The sequence below is a fragment of the Odontomachus brunneus genome, unplaced genomic scaffold, assembly GCF_010583005.1.
Source record: "Odontomachus brunneus isolate Ranch 3 - 2012 unplaced genomic scaffold, Obru_v1 Obru_scaffold_009, whole genome shotgun sequence".
In the NCBI taxonomy this organism is placed as follows: Eukaryota; Metazoa; Arthropoda; class Insecta; order Hymenoptera; family Formicidae; genus Odontomachus; species Odontomachus brunneus.
This window is the reverse complement of record NW_022639459.1, coordinates 2,751,018-2,771,418: the sequence shown is the minus strand read 5'-3', so window position 1 is coordinate 2,771,418 and position 20,401 is coordinate 2,751,018. Positions and strand designations below refer to the sequence as shown.

General features: G+C 39.6%; 2 protein-coding genes across 5 annotated transcripts in view; both read left to right on the top strand.

Annotated features, from left to right (window-relative positions):
* Positions 1-7,120, top strand: part of LOC116854153 (RNA-binding protein 24-like) — a 47,568-nt gene extending 40,448 nt beyond the window's left edge. For all 3 annotated transcript variants that reach the window (XM_032835791.1, XM_032835793.1, XM_032835792.1), the window contains exon 6: positions 2,552-7,120. In XM_032835791.1, the coding sequence (XP_032691682.1) occupies positions 2,552-2,712 (161 nt within the window). In that variant the 3' untranslated portion in view covers positions 2,713-7,120. The remainder of the gene's footprint in view (positions 1-2,551) is intronic.
* A 2,048-nt stretch (positions 7,121-9,168) lies between these two features.
* On the top strand, positions 9,169-19,484 carry LOC116840290 (solute carrier organic anion transporter family member 74D). 2 transcript variants are annotated; one of them, XM_032806824.1, is made up of 8 exons: positions 9,169-9,355; positions 12,849-13,042; positions 15,066-15,491; positions 16,141-16,376; positions 16,800-17,076; positions 17,372-17,567; positions 18,091-18,698; positions 18,940-19,484. In XM_032806824.1, exons 2-8 carry the CDS (start codon positions 12,862-12,864, stop codon positions 19,128-19,130), a joined length of 2,115 nt encoding a protein of 704 aa, XP_032662715.1. In that variant the 5' UTR covers positions 9,169-9,355; positions 12,849-12,861; the 3' UTR covers positions 19,131-19,484. The 2 variants fall into 2 exon arrangements, with proteins under 2 accessions (XP_032662715.1, XP_032662716.1); XM_032806825.1 differs by lacking the exon at positions 9,169-9,355 and adding an exon at positions 11,868-11,885.
* The last annotated feature ends 917 nt before the right edge of the window (positions 19,485-20,401 follow it).

The window sequence follows — 20,401 nt, the reverse complement described above, 5'->3', positions numbered from 1 at the left end:
ATATATATATATATATATATATATATATATATATATATATATATATATATATTTGTACGATATATGTTGCACAGAGAAATAGAGAGATATATATGCACTGAGAAAAAAGTATTTAGAAAATGAAAAATATTTATTCAGTGGGTACTAATGACATATTCACTTTTGTACTGATATACACAATTTTTACATTGAGAAAACATTTTTTTCACACAAATGAGAGAATATATACTTTCTAAGATCCCCCGTCATCATACACTTTTCACAAAGGCAGTTGTTTATTTGATTTAAGCGCAAGAATTTAGACTTATGAAAGTATTAGTACCCGGCGAATAAATGTCTTTTAGTTTTCATATTTTTTCTTTTAACGTGCGTATATGCATATCCACATATTATTCACACACTACTCACGCATTGTTCACATATCGGCTCAGAAGGAGAATATGGGAAGCGCGCCCGTGTAACCCGATGTGCGGCTACCGCTACGCGGGAGCTACGCATCGGGTTATACCGGGTTCTACCCGGTTAGGGGAATGGTAATTTCGACGTCGGATGTGTCGGAGCTCTCCGACACCAGGCGGATGCAATGAGGTGTCGCTTATTCTGCACATGTCCTGTCCGCGCGCGCGCGCGCGCGCGTATCTTTCGCCGTACAAGAGAGAGCCTTGGCCGCTTCCTGACGGATCTTTTGTGGGAACTCCGCCATAGATTTCTGCGATAGTATGCATACATCGCTTCTTTTCGACTTTGATCACTGAATATTTTGCGATCATGTCGCGTTTATGAGTCACTCGATCGAGTAACGACGAGATTTTCGTAAGCTGAACAATTGCCGCGAGAGGTGATCTCTCTCGCTTTCCTTTCTCGATCTGCCAGATCTGACTTTAATCTTTAATGTTCAATCTGACGTAACTCTACGTGTCCTCTTGAGCTCTTGTACTTCATAACTGTTCCTTTGCATTTAATTGTACGCGCATACGCAAAATCTTCAGTGCTCGCTGCGTAATTCGATGGTAAGCAAGCAATCGAGAGAATAAGTCTTGCATGTTTACGCGTGCTTTGTGCAACTATACGACTGACGCATAATATGTTGTCAACTTAATGCGCTCTGTCTGGTGATGGTGGCGGTGCTCTCGAGATGGGTGACGGTGGTCGATGTAACCATCGTACGCTTTATTGTATCACAAAAACCTGAAGAAGGCTGAGGGGCACTGTGTGTGAAGATTTATTAAATACGCATATGGCTTGTGAATATGTTTCCACGTTCCTGCGATTCGTCATTTATCGCCAAACAATACATTATTTTACGTTGTTAAGCTATGTTTCAGACCGGAATTATTTTCTGTTCTTTTCCTTTTTTTACGCATCAGGGCCTTTCCTTGACGAATTTATAAATAAAACTTCCTTAAGAAAGACTTTACGATATAGAAAATTGTACTAAGCATGACGACAACTAAGCATGACTATCCTAACAGCACCAGCATCCAGATTTTGAGAATGTTCGGAGGATATCGCGAAAGTAAATCGCGTGTATTTTCCATACATTCGAGATATACACTATATTGTACATTATGTTATATAAATAATGTATAAATAACTAAACATGTCATTTTTATATTTCCTCAATATCTGAGAATACTTTCTAGTATATAATAAGTACATCTGTGATATACATATATGCATAAAATAATACCTTTTACTAAAAGATATTATGACGACTGATAATAACATACAGTAAGAGACACATCTAAGAGTAATAATTGCAAAACATTTTATTACATGGTAGTATCTCTTTACAGAGTTATCGAAGATGCCCCATTATATCTCAGATTCCCCTGACATTGTGCATATCTCGAATATGTAGGAAATACACACAATCTTTGTAGATTCTTCGAATCATGTGCTGTTAGGGTAAGCTCCTGATTAATTTCGAATCGCTATAAATTTCATAGCAAGTAAATCCGAAATGAAAATTCTATTACGCGTGCATTATCTAATATTTTAAAAATAGTTTTGATAATTTCATTTGATTAACATCTGCGCGTGACTGTTTTCTATCTTTCGCTTAAGAAAAGGCTTAGGAAAATAAACCCCTCAAAATAGTTGCCGAATTGGACGTGGGGGATGCTGTTGCTCTACTATGACGTGTATGTGAAAATCTGGAAGATAAAAATCTAAAGCCTGTTATTAGATTACATTGATTAAATCGAGTGCACCGAGAAAAAAGTGTCTAAGAAATACAAACATATTTATTCCACGGGTACTAATACATATATTTATCTACACTGATGCACTAACATTTCTCAGACAAGCAAATATACATTTTCTCGAAAGCTTAACTTTTTATAAAGACCGTCGTCTATTCTATTTAAATAAAGGAATTCAGATTCTAGGGAACATGTTATTGGTGCCCACCGAATAAATATGTTTCATCTCTTAGATATTAATATTTCTTTTCTCAGTGTGCTAATATTTGCAAAGACTAGTGCGTAAGGAGATCTCGCACTACGGCCAAATACGGATTTTGAGAGAAAAAAACTTGTTTCTTTTGCAGCTAATGCAGCAGCAGCGAGTTACGTAGCTCCGTACACCTACGCAACACTGCCAGGTGCTGCGGGCCTACCGGCGGCGGCGGCGGCGGCGGCAACAGCAGCTGGCGCGGCTTTTCCCGGCCTACCGTATCAGACGACACCTCAGGAAGCCAGATTACAATAGGTCTATAACGCTGTACCGCATAATCGCTCGGAGATAGTCAGACTATGGGGTGAAGAGAACGCAAATATGCAGCGAGACAAGCACGAGACAATCGATAATTCTCAGGAGTAATCGACAGACAGCAATCAACTCGCTGAGACGGCGAGATGTACCTTATGTTCCTCTTCACGCGTTGCAAAATATCATAAATAATCTAAAAGGCCCCAGAAGGGAGAAGAACCCATTGAGTGAGTGAGTTCCTTGAGGTTCGTCGGTCCGTAACTTCCCGCGTTTAGTCTCTAACTTGTACTCTTCCCCCTTGCCTCCTCCTTGTCTCCCTCTAACAAATCTAATCTTCCGCACTGTTTCCGCCCGTTGAAGCTGACATTGGCTTATTCGTCCTATCGTATGATCAGGAAGGAAGTAATATTGTTGAAAATTTCGGTCATTATGATTTGCATTTATCACTGGCAGAAGCGTGACTCTTCCCATTTCGCTAGAGAGAGCGGGGACCGCTTCGAAAAGTCGAGGATACATGCCGAGAGACGCGAGAAGAAAGGAGAACATTGCCAAAGTGGTCTTTGCCAAAACCGTCTCAGGCTCGGTGATTCTTTACTTCTCGTTTAGTCTTTCACTCGCCCCCTACTCTTCCCATCCCCGTCTTTTTCTCTCTTTCAGATAAATCTAATCTTCCTTATCATCTTCTATCCTTAAAAGCGGTTATTAGCTTATTCGACTTACGTAAGATTAGAAAGGAAGTAGTAACTGTACTTTAAATTTTGATTATTACTATTATTTATAATTGGCACAGGCATAGCTTAATCTGTTTCGATAGGAAAGGTACGAACATTTTGGAACACCAAGAAGGGACAAAATAAATGTACCTAATCGGTGTTGAAAAACCATGAGGAGCCCGGTCATAAGCTTCTGAATGTCGTTCTAGCATGTGTTGTACTTCGAAGAAGCCCCGAGGAAAAGTATCTATTTATAGTTATATATAAATTTCGTCTCTGTATGACCAATTATGTGTCATATATAATTATGTATTATGTATAATTATATAAGTGGCCATATAGGGACAAAAATCATACACGTAGCTCATATCTAATTTTACGTGTAATTTTACGTAATTTTATATAGTTATATACAGTCACTTTTCTTTAGGGAGAGAAAAAATGTGAACGGGAGAAGAAGTAGTAGCAGTAGTAGACCCGGTTTTCCAAGACATATTTTTCGACACGATCGGCATCCGTGATCGCTATGCGTGTGCTTATTACTAAGTTTTTTTTAGCATGCACAAATCTTGCGTTCAACGCTTTGTAGCTCGATGTTGCTCAAAGATTCTCCCATTGTTAGAGCAGATCAGAAGCTTGATATGTATCGCGACGAGCTCGACCGTAAGAAAACCGTAACCGTAAGAGACCATAAAGAGACCGTAAGATGTTTTATGTTTTTTTTTTACCGATTTGACGTTTGTCAAGAACTTGGTTAATACGATTTTATTAAGGGAAGGAGAGAAATAGCGATATGAAATAACAAGAGGAGGGTAACACGGTGATCTTGCCCGTAATTTCTTATTTCGCTAGCGAACGTTTCGAAACACCGAAAAGAAACAAAAATAATTATATGTACCATGTGAATCTGCCCGTGTTCAAGAGCCACTAAGAGAGCATCGTGGGGTTTTTGAATATTATTCTGCGTCATATCTCGAGAGAAGTCCCGAGAAAAAAAATGGTTATATATGAATTTTGTATCTGTATGGTCATGTATCTAATCATACATTATTTTATATGTCCATGTGAAGAAAAATGCTGTTGGACAAGTAAAATCGAGGCGGCTTACTTATGTATGTGGCAGTCGATTACGTGGATAATTAATTAAATGGTACTACTTCAGTGATATTTTAATGACACACTGTTCTTCTTTCACTCACCAGCATTTTTATTCAGTGTCAGACGTTTACAATTATGTAATTATATGTGTGGCCATATAGAAACAAAATTTATATATATAAGGGTTATGATTAATTATAGATATATATTATATTATATACAAGGTTCAACCGTGTATTTCGGGAGCCAAGTAGATTCGTGTATTAAAACATAGTGGATTTTGTATTTCAAAAGTATGGGAAACCGGGTCAAGTTGATCTAAGGCTATGTTGACTATACGTGTTATTTACATATCCATTGTGTACAGAGAAAACGATTTGGTTGAATCAAATAAATATTTTTTGGAATAGTCCAATGAATTTTTTGGTTGATCGAACAATATTTTGTTTGACAACAAAAATATTTATTTGCGGCTTAGTTCCAAAGAAATATTTTTGTTGTATCAACCAAATAATTTATTTGGATTATTCCAAAGAAACATTTATTCGATTCAATAAATCGTTCTCTTTGTGTGGATTCGAAAAGGAACAAATTGTGTCTTTTTAGGAAAAAGGTGTTGTTTTCAGAGATTATAAATCTTACATGAATCTGAACGAATATTGCAGAAAGAAAAAAACGCGATTTAAGTGTGCAGTGCTCGAGTAACTTTTCGAGCTTCTGAACACTCGCGCGTGTTAGAATTTTTCGTCATACTTACGATATGACGCGTCTTGGACAGAATTTAACGGATAAAGATGATCGCGACGAGATATACTGATGAAGTAAACATGAAGCAATTCTAAAAGCGGCATACGACTTTCGCGAAAATTCCGTGGTAACTCCTCAGATATCATATGTACTTACGTTCGAAAGATACGCGCGCGCATTTCCTGAGAGAACAGCATATTTAAAGTTATAAATGTACTTTAAATACGATATTTTAAGATTCAGATAAATCTTAAGATCTTTTTACGTCAAATCGACTATGTATTTCTTATAAACTGTTAAGTTACATTTTCCTACGTAATGTTAAAATGAGTACGATACGGCTTGAAGACGATAATTTATTAAAACACCGCTGATTTTTTAATGATCTATTTCATATGTAATCTACTTAATATGCTTGTTATATTGGTTTGTATGACAAGTCTGTTCTCTTTGGAAACAAGTTTAATTCGAAATAAATTCGCGATCGACCATCAGAACAGCACATGTAGATGTATCTATACATACAGAGTACATCGTAATTGTACGTTATATCTTCTGAAGTACTTGTTCACAAATATTCCAATTCATACGCACCGCTTGTCTTGTCTCTTTGTTGCCAGTCGGTTTATGATTTTACAAATTGTCATCGATTACGGGTTGTGAAACTTTTCTATCATACTGTTGTCACTTCATTACCAGTTGAAATATTGACACGTTGACTGCCGCGTTATATTCTATCAATTTGATTGTATGGAAGCTTGTTATTTCCGTTTGACTTAATGATCGAATTGAGTTAAATTTGTCAAAAAATACTCTAAATAAAAGCGATAAAACACTTGTACATCTTTTATATCACGTTCCAATTAGTTATATTAATTGTACCAAATTTCCAAATACAATTAATTGTACTTTGTATGTTGTAGAGAATGAAAAAGAGAAAGAAAAAACTTAATGTGAAGCGGCAATATTGTAGTGTGCCGGTCAGTAGGGAGTGAGAGACCGTCATGGTATTCAACGTGTTAATAGTTTTATCAAGATACACAGTGACAGATATAATTTTTGAACAAGAAAAAGGAGAAACACACACGACTCTCAAAACAGCAAATTGTAATCGAACCGCAGTGGCCTTAAAATCGCACAACCAGCGAGACAACGAAGTGTCTTACTTTCGAGGCCTTGTTATGTTAATTGATCAGTTTGTTTAAACGAAGCAACACCAGCCGATTTTGTGGCGACGCGAAGCCATCGAAAAACAAGTTAGTGGACCCAGCGATCGAACTTGACACTTTTTATCCTTTTAACGGAAAGTTAATTTCTGAAACGACTGTCGTAAGGAGGAAAAGAAAGGAACAAAAAAAAAAAAAAAAAAAAGAACGAGATTACCATCTGAGACAATTCCCGGGGACTTTGTCTAACTGAATGCTGTTAAACGAAAAGTGTACGTTCGTCTACTCTTAGTGATCCAGTGCCTTAATTAGCACAGTCGAGTAGTCTCATCGATTAGAAACTAGTCAGCGATCCGTTAGTGCAACGCTCGACGCGCTAACTCGTGTACAGGAGTGAGGCTCAACGAAAGGGTGAGGAGCTAAATGAATATCAAAATGTAATCGACCGATATTAGGTCATGAGGAACGCGGTTGTCCCTCATCTAGTCCCAAGCCCTTTCAAAGTTTAAGCGGGTTCAACTCGCGCGATTTGTTAGATTTGTAAGTAGAAATTAATGCGCAGGCAAGAAACCAAAACTCTTTGTAAAAAGTTAGCAAGGAAAAAAGGTTAGGAAGCCTTAGAGTTAAGTATTATTACCGAACCGTTCGACTATGATAATAGGGAAATAAATTATTATATTATTTTATTATTATTACTATTATTATTTCATTATTATTTTATTATTGGCATTATATTATTATTATTATTATTACCATTTCATTATTACTACTAGTTATATAACATTGTTTATGTACTTAACTTGGCGGAACGGACACGTGATTGAGAAGTTTGTTACAAAATGCGTCGAAGCTTCCGTTAAAAATGAGAAGGTTGACATTAGGAAGTTATGCTGCGAATCCACAGGCAAACGTGCCCTTTATTATGGGTATCATGTTTTTGGATATCCTATACTCTTAGAATTAACTGTATATAGGCTTAATTATAAAAATAGGTTGTAATATATATACATATATATATTATCTGTTATCCTCAATATTATTAATATACGCTCTATAGATCTGATAGATTAACGAAAACCGAAAACAAATATATTGTCATTAAGATAAAATGTGCTTCCACGTGTTTCTTACCTCTTCTTCATTGTGTTCGCATTTATGCGTATCAATCAAGCCGTACATGTAAAAAGAAACTTAAGTTCACGTGGAATATCGCTAACTTTCGTCGTTTCTCAATAAAAATTTAAAAATTTGTCATTTCGTGTTTCACGATAGTCGACAATCGATAGTCATATTAAACGACGAGAATCCACAATTACATTGTTCGATATTTGCTTCGTCGGGCAGAAGAGATTTCGTTGCGTAGTTTCGTCTTCGTCGCTGTCGCTGCCGTCGTTTTTGCCGGCTAAAGATAAATCTAATGGCCTTGCGAGATCGGACGCGTATCGTCGCGACGATTCGCAAAAACAAGCAAAAGAAGGGCCGCCCTCGTCGCGGGAGCATAACTATGCAAAAATAACCAGGCTGCCGCTACACTGATGACACTACATGATGATTTGGCACTCCTCGCAACTACGTGCGTATCGTGCCGTTAATATTTCGTCAAATAAAGCTGACGAAATTCATGACAGAATAATATTTTGAACGACAACGTTTCCCTTATAGAAATTTCATACTAAGAATCATTGATAATTACTTATTATCCAGTATTTTTAATACTGAAAATAAGTAATTATCAATGATTCTTAATATGATATTTCTATAAGGGTTCTCGTATACAAAATACGTCTTATTTGTTTACTACAGCTTTACAGCGATGCACTTTTTGTTCAAATCTCTAAAAAAAGTGAAGTATTAATAATAAAAAAGTATTAATAATAGCGAAGTAATACTAATAGTATTAATAATAAAAATAATAAAAAATGGTAGAATCTATAGAACCCTTCCCAGGTGTATAAAAATCACGATGACGTAAAAAGGACAAGAAAATTACTAAAAGACTCACTTCTCAATCACGATTTTCTCATTATTTTGATGTCATTGTAATTTTATGTTCTGTTTGGGTTGTTAATGGCAATTTGAAAATTGGTTGCACGAGGGATGTTTTAAATAAAAAATAACAACAAATTTCATCATAATATGTTGTAAAACAATTTTTTCATTTTTTTAACATTAAATTTTAATATAATTTCATATATTTTGGTATCTATATATACGAAAATATTTTAAAATCCATTTAATGCAAGTGCATGATCGTACGCGGTAAAAAAATATTGTATCTATATTGAAAACGATCCGTGTGGAAATTTGAAAAAATATCGTATTTAAATATAAATTAAAAAAAAATCGTATTTAAACAGAAAATAGTTTTCATGTGACCTGATATCGATCCTTATGCGATTGTTCCAGTCGATGGTAACGCCAATTGCGTGCCGTAGCGGCAGGAATTCCTACGTGATCTCTCTCTGTCTCTCTCCCTCGTGGTTCTCGCTGTTCCATCGGAAGAAACAGCTGCGTCGGGACTCTGCGTTGCGTCTTCGGAAGCTTCAGCACGGATTCCAACCGCACGAGCTGCTTGTTACCTAGCGATCGCGGGCGCGCCTCGGCGCGTCACTTGGGATGCCGGTAATAAGATGTCAGCAGCCGTGTCTTACCGGCGGTAACGTCCTTTGAATGACGTTCCGCTTATCATTTGACTTGATAGAGAAATAGTAGGGGAGCATTGCCATTGACATACGAGCAAGCTCAGTTATCCCGCGTTTATTCGTACAAACTAGAGCGCCCGCAGCGCGTAGTGATTTCCGAGCTACCCGGTAGACTAGAGCCGTCTCGGCGAGCGAGGAACGACTCGAGGATCGCGATCCAGTAGGAGTCGCGGCCGGGAAGTCCCTCCAGAGCATCCACGTAAGGTTTAAGGTCAAGGTGAGAACGCATCCTTCGTATGTAACTTTTGTTTTTTAAAGCCGAACGAAAGTGCTGTTTACCGCGCACCGCCCGAAATTCGCACTCGTTTATCTCGCATTTGACAAGATCGGCGCGAGATTGCTCAGTTCAAACGTGTTCCAAGAGACACTGAAGCGTTCCGAGATACGGCGTGCGCCGTATAAGATAATTCGAAGCAATATCAACTACAAAAAGACTGCGCGCAACGATGATGTACGATCGCGTGAATCGCATAATGTCTTGTGATAATAATCGGCGCGATGCGTATCTTGTGAATGAGCGCTCAGATTGTTTTCGAGAAATAGCAATGGCGATTCTCGTTATCTTCTAATAAATAACTCACCCTTGCCGTGGCAAAGCGGGGATCTTTAGTTATCGTAATTACATAAGAATTCGCGCAGACCTGTCTATAACCGCGAAGCGATGGCGCGCGATCACGCGTTTTTCTAGAAGAAAAGAAAACTGAGGAAAGAAGAGGAAGGAAAGGAGCGAGGAGACGAAAGTTCTTGCGTGCGACGCCTCTTTTGGTGTTCGAACAATCTCTTCCCTCAGATAAAGTGATCATAGAATTCTACATAATTGCGTAATTCGCCTTAAACGCGCTCTTTTACGAGGTGTCTTCAGAAGCAGTGAAACGGAAGTGTTATAATCCGCTAAAACTTCAGATTAGCGTCTTCTCCGGCTATGAAACTTGCGCTAAGGTTGAATTACAATTACGTAAGTCTGTGCCTCAGGTACATAGACGACGGGAATAATTACGGAACGGTCGGCAGTTAGTATTACATCTCGACTGATGAATAAAATGAAATTTGCGTTTATTACGACGTAATTACGCGTATTATTGTTTATAATAATTTACGTATATCCGCACACGTGGATTTTCCTCATCGAGTTCAAGAATATGAATAAGTAATGCCGTACAAATTTCTCGCAATCACATTTTTAATTTAACTTTTAATTAGACTCTCGATGAGGAGCAGAAAATAAAAACATTCTACGTTTATCGGCCTTTGAGCGTGAAGCATCTCAAGATATATTCTGTTTAACAAGAATGGGACTAAACTCATTTCTAGATGCTATTAGATAGATCATATTCAAGCAAACTTCGAATTGCCGTTTGGCTTTTGCGCGAGATGGGCATTTTCGATCATATGAAGAAATTGTTAAATATATGTTTAAAAAAATAAAAGAAAAACAATTATAAAAGAAACATACAGAATTGAGAATCTTTTTCTTTTTTAAGTTGGTTAAAAAAGCTAGAGGAACGGTTTAAAAAAATAAAAACAATCGATGATCCAGCATGCATGTGTGTGTGAATCGAAAAACACAAGTGATAAATAAAAAGGATCAACAGTTCACAGAGATGTTTATGAAAAATCATCGACTGTTGTTACAAAGTATTGTTATAAAGGAAGATATCGTTACAAGCAAAATTGAAGAAAAAGAGTGTAAATAGATCATGTGAAAGCGTTCAAGGTGATATCTAAATGCTCATGGCTTAAAGTGACAAAGAAGGATACAGATCTCTATTACTCGAAAAACACGCGGGTCAAAGAAACGCAAGAAAAGTAGGTTCGTGAGACATGGAGATCCTCATTTAAAGAATGCGCTGCTGACTTAACGGAAAATGTGGCTTCAGAAATTTGCGGTGCAATGACGTCTAAAATCATTTGTCACTCGTCTATTTTGGTCAAGGGGAAAATGTGAAATGGAACGAATTAAAATTGAATGCAATCGTCATCAAGGACGACTGGATGATATATTAGCGTAGAAACGATTTGCGGTAAAAAACGAACGAAGAGAAGACCAACTGGTTCTAGAATAATAGAGAGGAAAAATCGTCGACTATTGTTGCGTGTAAAGAGCAAGTGAAATTGAGAAAAGAGGATACAAATGAAATCACAGTAAAAGCATCAATGATGCAGTACTAATATAGTAATATATGCATACTTTCGCTTGTTTTGTCTTAACAAATATTTGTGAAATTAAGCCGTTAAAGTCAGATCAATTTTACTTACTTCGCAAGCTAACGCGGATGCAAGGATTAATATTATCGTTTATGCAAATGCTTGGGACTGGTTTATAAGCACCACTTATCGCCGTGTCATTAGAGAAACAACGCAAAATGTTTCTGCTTCTCCCGATCTCTTAGAGCGGGCCAAGAACGAGTTCGATCGTTGTAGACACGTTTGAAATAATTTGTCACTTGAGAATTTTTGTTTAGGGCAGAAGTAAAACGAATTAGAAACTTGCATGCAATTGCTGCACGCGTGCATTCCGGTTTACGGATGCGCGCAAACACGAATTGGGATTGGGCCGGCGAACTTCTAGTAGCGAGAATAAAGTCTTACATAACTCACATCACGTTTGCATAAATGAGAGAGAGAGAGAGAGGGAGAAAGAGAGAGAGGAGAGAGAGAGGAGAGAGCGAGAGAGAGAGAGAGAGGGGAGGAGAAGAGGAGGGAGGGGAGAGGAAGAGAGCACTGCTACTGTCGCTGTAGTATCTACGGTATGCTGAATTATCCGCGATATGTGTGCGACGTGAGTGAGACAACGTTGTAATTAATGTGCTAATAATTATGCGATATTTATGACAATTAGATAGGCCTTATCGCGACTTGCATATTGACACACGTGTCTCGTATTTTTCAAACCCCTGCGCGCAATACACGGCGCGATGTGTACGCACTGAAAGTTGGCACATGCAGTAGCGACACGAAGAGATCTCGGATGACCGCGGCCTTTTAATTGCCTTTCGCGTTATCCGACATAACGCGCACCCTCGTCGCGGCGTGGTGGAGTGCTTAAAGCTGCAAGTCACCATCATCTCTCGTCAATCCAACAACGACGCTTTGTTCCCCCCTCCCCCCACCCATTACTCTTGTATTTTGTATTCTGACGTTGTTAACGGGGTCGCGAGGCAAGTCGAAGTTCAATTTTTCTTGTCGAGGTGGACGAATCGACGATTTTCTATAAAAATCACTTGAGACTAGAGAAGCAAATCCGCTGAGAGAAAAGAAATAAGTTTGATTACCGCTATTTTGCTTCGCTTAGTGACTTATATATTACTGAGAAAATAAGGCAAAATAGCGGCAATTCAATTTTTTGGTTGTGTAATTACCAAATATTTGATTGATCCCATTTTAGCCAAATTTTTGTTTCATCAACCAAGTCCTTTTTTCAGTGTAGAATTTAATAAATAAGACAATGATTCTATAATTTATTTCTCTATGTAATTACAGTTATGAACACCAAGCATTTTTCTCAGAAAGGGTCAGAATTAAAACTGCCGATTTCGACACGACTTGACGTTTTGATAATACGAGTGCGAATCGCACGAGATAGACGCGCATCGACAGCTCTTATTTTCCCCCGAGGCAACAGTTTGTCTTTAGCTATCGCAAACTGGAAATGTCATCGTTTTCCGTGAGAGAAAATCACGAATTCCGCTTCCGAATCAATTTTATTTTAGGGCCAGCCGAGATATGAGCAAAGACTGTGGAATATGTGGCATTTACCCCCGATGGCTACGGAATCGGGCTACCCCGAGGAACTTCATCGCCGTGTACGGTTTATTGGGCACCGTTCAGGCGATGGCCTTCATCTACATCGTCGTCACCTTGACGACTCTGGAGAAGAGATTCAAGATACCCAGTCGCACCACTGGTGAGTCTCACTCGCGCAATCGCGTATAGTAAAACCGCACGGCGGAGCAAGTGTGCCACATTTGATACTATTGAACTATATATATACGAGCAGACTTTCAAAGTATACGACTTAAGAAATAGAAGCGTGGCTTGTAGGAGTCAGTCGTTGCATATTAGTGCGCATAATCTCGGACAGCACGGAGAAAATATTGCGGTAAAAATTGCAACAAAATTTTTGCAATTCCGCAGACCGGATTACAACCAAAACTACCGTAAATTTGAACTACCGTATTTTAAATTACCGTATATTTGTTCGACAGTATTATACACATCTGACCTGATTTACTACAAAATTATCCTAATTACTTCAATAATTTTTATATGGTGAAATAATAGATTGTCAAATCTGTTATTTCTTCAGTACTTGACACAAAAATTCTTCGGTATAATCTAGCGAATATACAATATACATTGTAAAGAGCATTCAAGTAATTACAATAATTTTGCAGTAAAAAGCGTGCGAGACATTTTCAAACAAAAATATTTGTAACTCGCGTATGTTGTAAGCTCAGAAAAATAATCAACGCGTGTGTCATCATACATTCAAACGTAACAATCTTTCTGCAACTATAAATTATTCGCTCTAATATCCAGCGACTGGTTCCTATTCCAATTGCATGCTTCTATTTCTTGGCCTCACGATATTACCGGGCTTTGCTTCCGTTCTTCGCGAGCACGGATCTCACGGCGTTCGCGATTTACAATTCAGGGAATTTCAATAATCCTCGGCGATAAACGGCGATAAACGGGCAGAAAGTGCCTGTACGTAAGAGAAAGAGCGAATGATTGACGTAGCGTCTCATCCCGATACGACGAGATTTGGAGCGTCAGCGCGCCTTAATCGCCCTCAGCGATTCGGATTCCATTGCCGGCGAAGCCGAGTATACTCGAGCGTCGCGGGTATACTCGCGTTTAAGTACACGTACTTGCACACGCACGGTTCGCGTTTCCGTGTGCACTTATCTAGTAGGTAAGTAGTGTGTCGCAATCATAGAAGTGACAAATCTGCCGTCAGTGCGGCGAGCGCTGGACACCGAGCACCGCGGAGCAAAGACACGCGGTGGAGAGCGTTACACGACCTTACAGTCACGCACGCACTCGAAATATTAACGCGCTCTCAAACAGCGAAGCGCCGTTGCTCCTCGTACGCGACGCGTGTTTTGAATTTCTTTATTTCATAAAACATACATGCGCGCGTGCAAACGCGCACAATATACTTTCCTTCACGCACGATTAGGCAGGAAACACCGAATTTGTTTAATTAGAGAATAAACATAATTAACGGGCGATAACGGATTGATGAGTCGATTAACGTATCTTGCAGTCACACACCGACGCGGCGGTGTGTGCGTTTTTCACGTACAAGGTAAACGACTTCGTCACCTTAAACGATCGATACACCTATGTACACACCCGCCGCAATTTGAGACGAATAATGCAACGCTCTTCTCACGATGCTAAGAACCTCGCATGCACAGAAAAATTCTATGGATATTCTATTATCTCCCACCTGATAATGGAATCATTTCTTTCTTATTATTTTATATATCTAGTAACGCAGATATTTTTATTTCATTTCTAGTAATTGATTTCTTGTTATTTTTTTCTTTTTTGGTTAGTTTCTCCTCTCTCTCTCATTATCTCCCCTTTTCTCAAAATACTTTGTACGATTAATGTGCTTCAGTGATTTTCTATACAGAAAGCTCTTGAAACATGCAAATTCAAATCTGAACTGTTATATAATTGCATTTTTTGGGAAACGAGCTAATAAGTGGCTGCTGAGTGACTATTAGAGAATAACTGATAAAATAAGAAGAAGATAGGATTGATTAGAATAATTGTATCGTGCAAGTGAATTAATTTTTAATTAAGATAGTCTCTAATCATCAATTAATAATTCTAACTCGTAAATTAATGTGCGATTTAATGAATGATATAACTAAATTGTCCTACTGCTTCATTTCATCTGTTACATCTCTTAGGACTGATCCTCTCCGGCAACGAGATCTCTCAGATCTTGTCTTTGATCTTGACCTACTACGGAGGATCTAGTCATCGGCCGAGGTGGATCGCGGTTGGTGTCGCCTTGAGCGCGTTATCCTGCCTCGTTTTGGCTCTACCTCACTTCATATACGGACCCGGGAAGGATGCATTGGCGTTGACGAAAGAATATCTGGACCAGACTTTGTTGAATATGACGACAGTCCCGAAGGACCTTGCGATTTGCCCACGCACAGACATTCCAGAGCAATGCGATGCCGAAACCATGATAAGCACCAACATGCTCCCCCGATTGCTGGTTTTTATTTCTCAATTTATTCTTGGTATCGGCACCACGCTTTACTACGGTTTGGGACAGACATATCTGGACGATAACACGAAGAAGAAAAACATACCTATGCTCTTGGGTGAGCTTTGTTCGTTAAGCTTACTGTATTCTAATGGACTTAAAATTCGTAAAAATTCGATTGAAGATTCGAGCTAAAGAGTTAAACTTATTTTGCCAATAGAAGTAAAAAGCAAAAGTGCTCGCTATTGACGCACCATAAGCTAAAATTTTATTATCAAAAATGTGAAGCATAAAAAGCGTACAGAAAAAAGATTTGGTTAAAGAATGATGAGTGAACCGCTTTGATTGAAGAGAACCAATTTTTTATTCTTATTAATCAAATTAAATATTCGACTTTAAGAACCAGAAATCTTCTCCTCTTCAAGCAAAATCACTTGGTTAATTCAACCAAATTTCTTTCTTTGTGCGCAATGCCTTTCGAAGGTGCGTATATTTTTGATCAAAATACCAATAAATTTTTATATCCGATCAGGATATATCAGGATATATCAGAATATAAGATCCGGAAATTTCATCGAATACTTTCGATCATAATATAACATTTCATCAGATAAGCCGATCAAAAAATTATAAACCGATATCTTTCATCGGATGTTTTCTATCCTGATCGGATACAAAAATTTATCGGAAATATCCGTTTATTAATTTCTTATCGAACAATTTCTCTCAGTGTGGAATTTCTAACTGTCCCCGATTTCGTGTGCAAGGTTTCACGTACGCTTTACGAACTGTGGGTCCGGCGATCGGATTTCTCCTGAGCTATGCTTGCTTGAGTTTATACATAGACCCAAAGCTCCATCCGGTTATCACGAAGAAGGACCCGCGATGGTTAGGCGCATGGTGGCTCGGTTGGATCATTCTCGGCGTCACGATGGGCATGTTTGCCGTTCTGATCGCTATGTTTCCACGTGATCTACCCACTTCAAAAAACACTTCCAAGAAGGTAATTTTCAGCGCGCATTACAACATTGTTGAAATTAAAGTGCTGTTATCGTTGGTGACATGTGTATTATCGATAAGAAACAATGTTATATCGAGACCCGCTTTTCGTCATATGAAGTGGGATCGAAGACCGATAATAATTTATTATTGATCGTTTCGAACTTCATAATCGAATTTCGACATTCGTAAGTGATTCTCGTCTGGCGTATAGAAATGTTCCTTTTCTTCTACATATTATATTTATTTATTTGCTTATGTCAGCGGGAAGAAAATCTCCTTTAAGAAAAGGGAAGAAGATACATTATATACATTTAAAAAATGACGTACAAAGAAAAGAAATTACTCAGCAAACGTTTACATGTAACGAAATGATGGACATTTTTCTGAAACATCAGCGTCTATTAACAAAGAAATTTTTATTCAGGATGGTGAGGTGCCTCTGAAGCTAGACGTAGTGCTCCAGCAGAAGTGCGCGATACATATGGAGCCCAGCGAGCCAATACCTCTGGAAGCGGAGTATATACCGACAATCCGCGAATTTCCCAAAGCCATGAAGCGACTGTTAACCAACTGGTTGTTGACCTGCAACAACTTAAGCTCCGTATTTTATGTGCTCGGCGGCTCGATCTATTTCACGTTTCTGGCGAAGTACCTTGAAGTTCAATACAGTACGTCCGCGGCTGGCGGTACCGTGATAGCAGGTACGCAGGTCGATCCACATACAACTACATTACGTGCTCTTAGAAAGGCTCCTTACGTAATATTCTGCGCAATAAAGTTTAATAGAGCTCGCGTTATCTAAAATATTTTCAACGCAAAATAAAATTAATTCGAGACTATTGAATAATTTCATCTTGCAAAACATCTTACGACATCTTACGATATCTGTCGATATATATCGTTCTTGTGGAATGGTTTATCTCGAATGAAGGAGTGGAATGTCTTTTGGATACGCAATATTTCGTATGAAACTTGCCTCTTCGTGATTGTTCGTAGGTCCGATATCGTTGATAGGCATGGTATTGGGATTCTTATTGTCGGGATTGGTAATCAGCAAATTCAAGCCGAGCTCTAGACCGTTACTCTCGTGGAACGTAATCGTCGGCATTTGCTACGTCGCAGGACAAGTTTCTTTCATATTTCTCGGATGCACGAATACTGGCATTCGTGGTGTAAACTTAGAAACCATGCAGTGAGTACACCTTCAGTTTTAGAGAAAAACAACTGATTCTTCAATTTTACTTTTTAGATTCTTCTACCAATAATTCATCAATTTCATTTTCTAGAGCCTTTTACTATTAATTTTTTAGTTTAATGTTTTTTTTCAGATTCTTCTACCATTAATCTTTCTATTTTATTTTTTAGAGTCTTTTACCATTGATTCTTCAATTTCGCTTTTATTATTCTTCCACAATTGACCTTTCAATTTAATATTTTAGATTTTTTTCATTAATTCTTCAATTGCATTTTTTTAGATTTTTCTACAACTGGTGATTCAATTTAATTTTTTCGTTTCTTCTGCAATAAATTCTTTAATTTTACTCTCTTACCATTGATTCACTTACCATTGATCCTTCAATCTTATCTTTTAAATAAATTCACGTGCATTCATTATGTATTCACGAATCCTTGTTGTTAAGTGGTTTCATTGAAATTAAGGCGCGACAAGCTCGGAAAACGATCTAATTCATCGCGCAACCTTTGTCTATTCCCAGAATTAATCTGACAGCCAATTGCAACACCGATTGCAATTGCGAGGGCGTCAAGTATTCGCCCGTCTGTCACGAGGCGTCGAGGACGACCTTCTTCTCCGCCTGCCACGCTGGATGCCGGACGATCCTAGACGATAAGCAGTTCGGCAACTGTAGCTGCCTACCGTTAGACGAGCCGGTAAGCCGTGTCCTGGGCCACTTCGAGTACCCCAGCTCTAGCAGGTCGTTCGTTCCCGAACAGCACGTGTACCTGCCGGATCCGCAGGCACCGACTTACGACAAGGTTCTAGCTGGCCCGTGTCCCAACGATTGCAACCGGCCATACCTGTTCTTCACGGTGCTCTCCTGCGTGGTGCACTCGTTAGCCTGTTCCGGAAGAATCGGTAACGTCCTGGTGAACTATAGGAGCGTCGACAAGCGGGACAAGAGTTTCGCCCAGGGCGTCACGCTAATGTTCATCTCGTTGTTCGGCCTGATCCCGGGGCCGATCATTTACGGGGCTATCATCGATTCGACCTGCATAATATGGGAGGAGTCCTGTGGGACTCGGGGCAACTGCTGGTTCCATCACCAGGAGAACTTCCGATACTTCGTGAACATTTCAGCGGCCGGTGAGTATCGCGAGTTGAACGACCCGCGCATATTACCCAATCGCTTATATCTCGTCGATTAGATAATAAAAAAGTCGAGTGATCAAGTCGAGACGAAAAGATAACGAAAAACAACGTTGTTAGTCGATAGACAAAGATTTCGCTGACTAATTACGCGTTATTAAAATATCGTCGTTGATAACTGACTTATCTGTTTTCTTTGTCTTCTTCTAACACTAAAACTCATTCGTTCGCCTTGCAGGATTTACCATAGTTGGAGTATTCTTCGACGTAATGGTTTGGTATCTGGGCAAAAATTTGGATCTGTACGGCGCCGCGGAGAGCGACAAGAGGCGCGAGTTCGTGAAGGAGGACGCGGCGACTGAGTCCACGGACACGAAGAAGGAAGTCAACGGGAATTTAAATCAGAGGATACAGCATAGTCCTTTATAACGCATGCCGCTGCGGCCTAGTAGGGGCTCGCGGGGTTCTCTAGGTACCTGAAATTTCGCGGCTTCCGCGACTGATGCTGAAACATTCCAATGATTCGTAGACAAAGCGATGACTCTATTAACGACAGAAGCCAGTCGCGTAAATGACGTCGACAGACACACAATGCCGCGCTCTAATTGCCGCATTTACATGATTCTACATGAATACTCGGGATAATATTCGGCAGGGCTGCAATGGGATTGTCGTTGATAAAACAGTCTCATTGTTGAGCCCCTATTCGAAAATCTTTGTTGTCCGTGGCTTGTTCCTATCTCTTTGTAAATAAATCACCAACGTTTCTCTTTTTTGTTAACACATGGCTGCCCTCGCATTTATCAACGACCTGTCGCAGTCCCTCGCGTACATCTCGCGAGTTCTCGGGTTTAGAGTTACTGTAATGCAAACGCGTGCACACCAGCCTTCCGCGTTGGCATTTAACCGACGTCTGCGCCAATAATATGCATCTAATAGGCTTGACGCTTCGTGAGAGAACAGAAAGTATACGTTACATTACGTGCCTAAGATATGCCAGGCGATTTTGGCGCGTGAATGGAACGTCGGGACGCGTTCGTCAGATGCGTCTCTTAGAAATTTCATGCATTATATCTTTGCACAAGTCTAAAAAATGATCATTCCCCCGCTTCAGCAACATTCGGCCAACGCGATCGAACGCATTAAAGCGGACACACGGCTTCATCCAGGGCGGCTCCATTCACTCTCCACGTTGCCGTATCACCCGCCGAATCTCCCGCAAACAGAGCGTAATGCGCTCGCGAAAAGAAAGGGTTTCGCTCGGGACGAGTACGAAAAAGTACATCGTGGATCGGTGGGTAAACTGACGACTGCGACGAGCGAGAGGATGAGCGCCGCGAGAGCGAGAGCAAGAGAGAGAGAGAGAGAGAGAGAGAGAGAGAGAGAGAGAGAGAGAGAGAGAGAGAGACAAGGTGGAAGGCGGAGATGAAGTCTTAGGGGCTTGTTTTCAGGCCACCGTCGAAATTCACGGAGGAGAGGAAAGGGGTGAGCAGGGGAAGGGAAGGGGGAGGCGGTCGGCAGGGCACGGACCACTACCGGAGAGAAGGGATTACATCCCACGAGGCTGGAAGTAAAAAGGGAGTTTTTGTTTGAGAGCCTTTTAATTTTTAAGCCCACCCAGCTAAAGCGGACGGCTCGGTCTGTGTAATGAATTCCGCGACGTTCCCGTGACGTCAGATCGTCCCTATCGACCGCATCCT

Bases quoted from the DNA above. Each gene is read 5' to 3' on its own strand.
- LOC116840290 (XM_032806824.1), top strand. From the start codon at position 12,862: ATGAGCAAAGACTGTGGAATATGTGGCATTTACCCCCGATGGCTACGG. The intron at 13,043-15,065 runs GTGAGTCTCACT...TACATCTCTTAG, and splicing joins GATACCCAGTCGCACCACTG to GACTGATCCTCTCCGGCAAC. The intron at 17,568-18,090 runs GTGAGTACACCT...GTCTATTCCCAG, and splicing joins GTAAACTTAGAAACCATGCA to AATTAATCTGACAGCCAATT.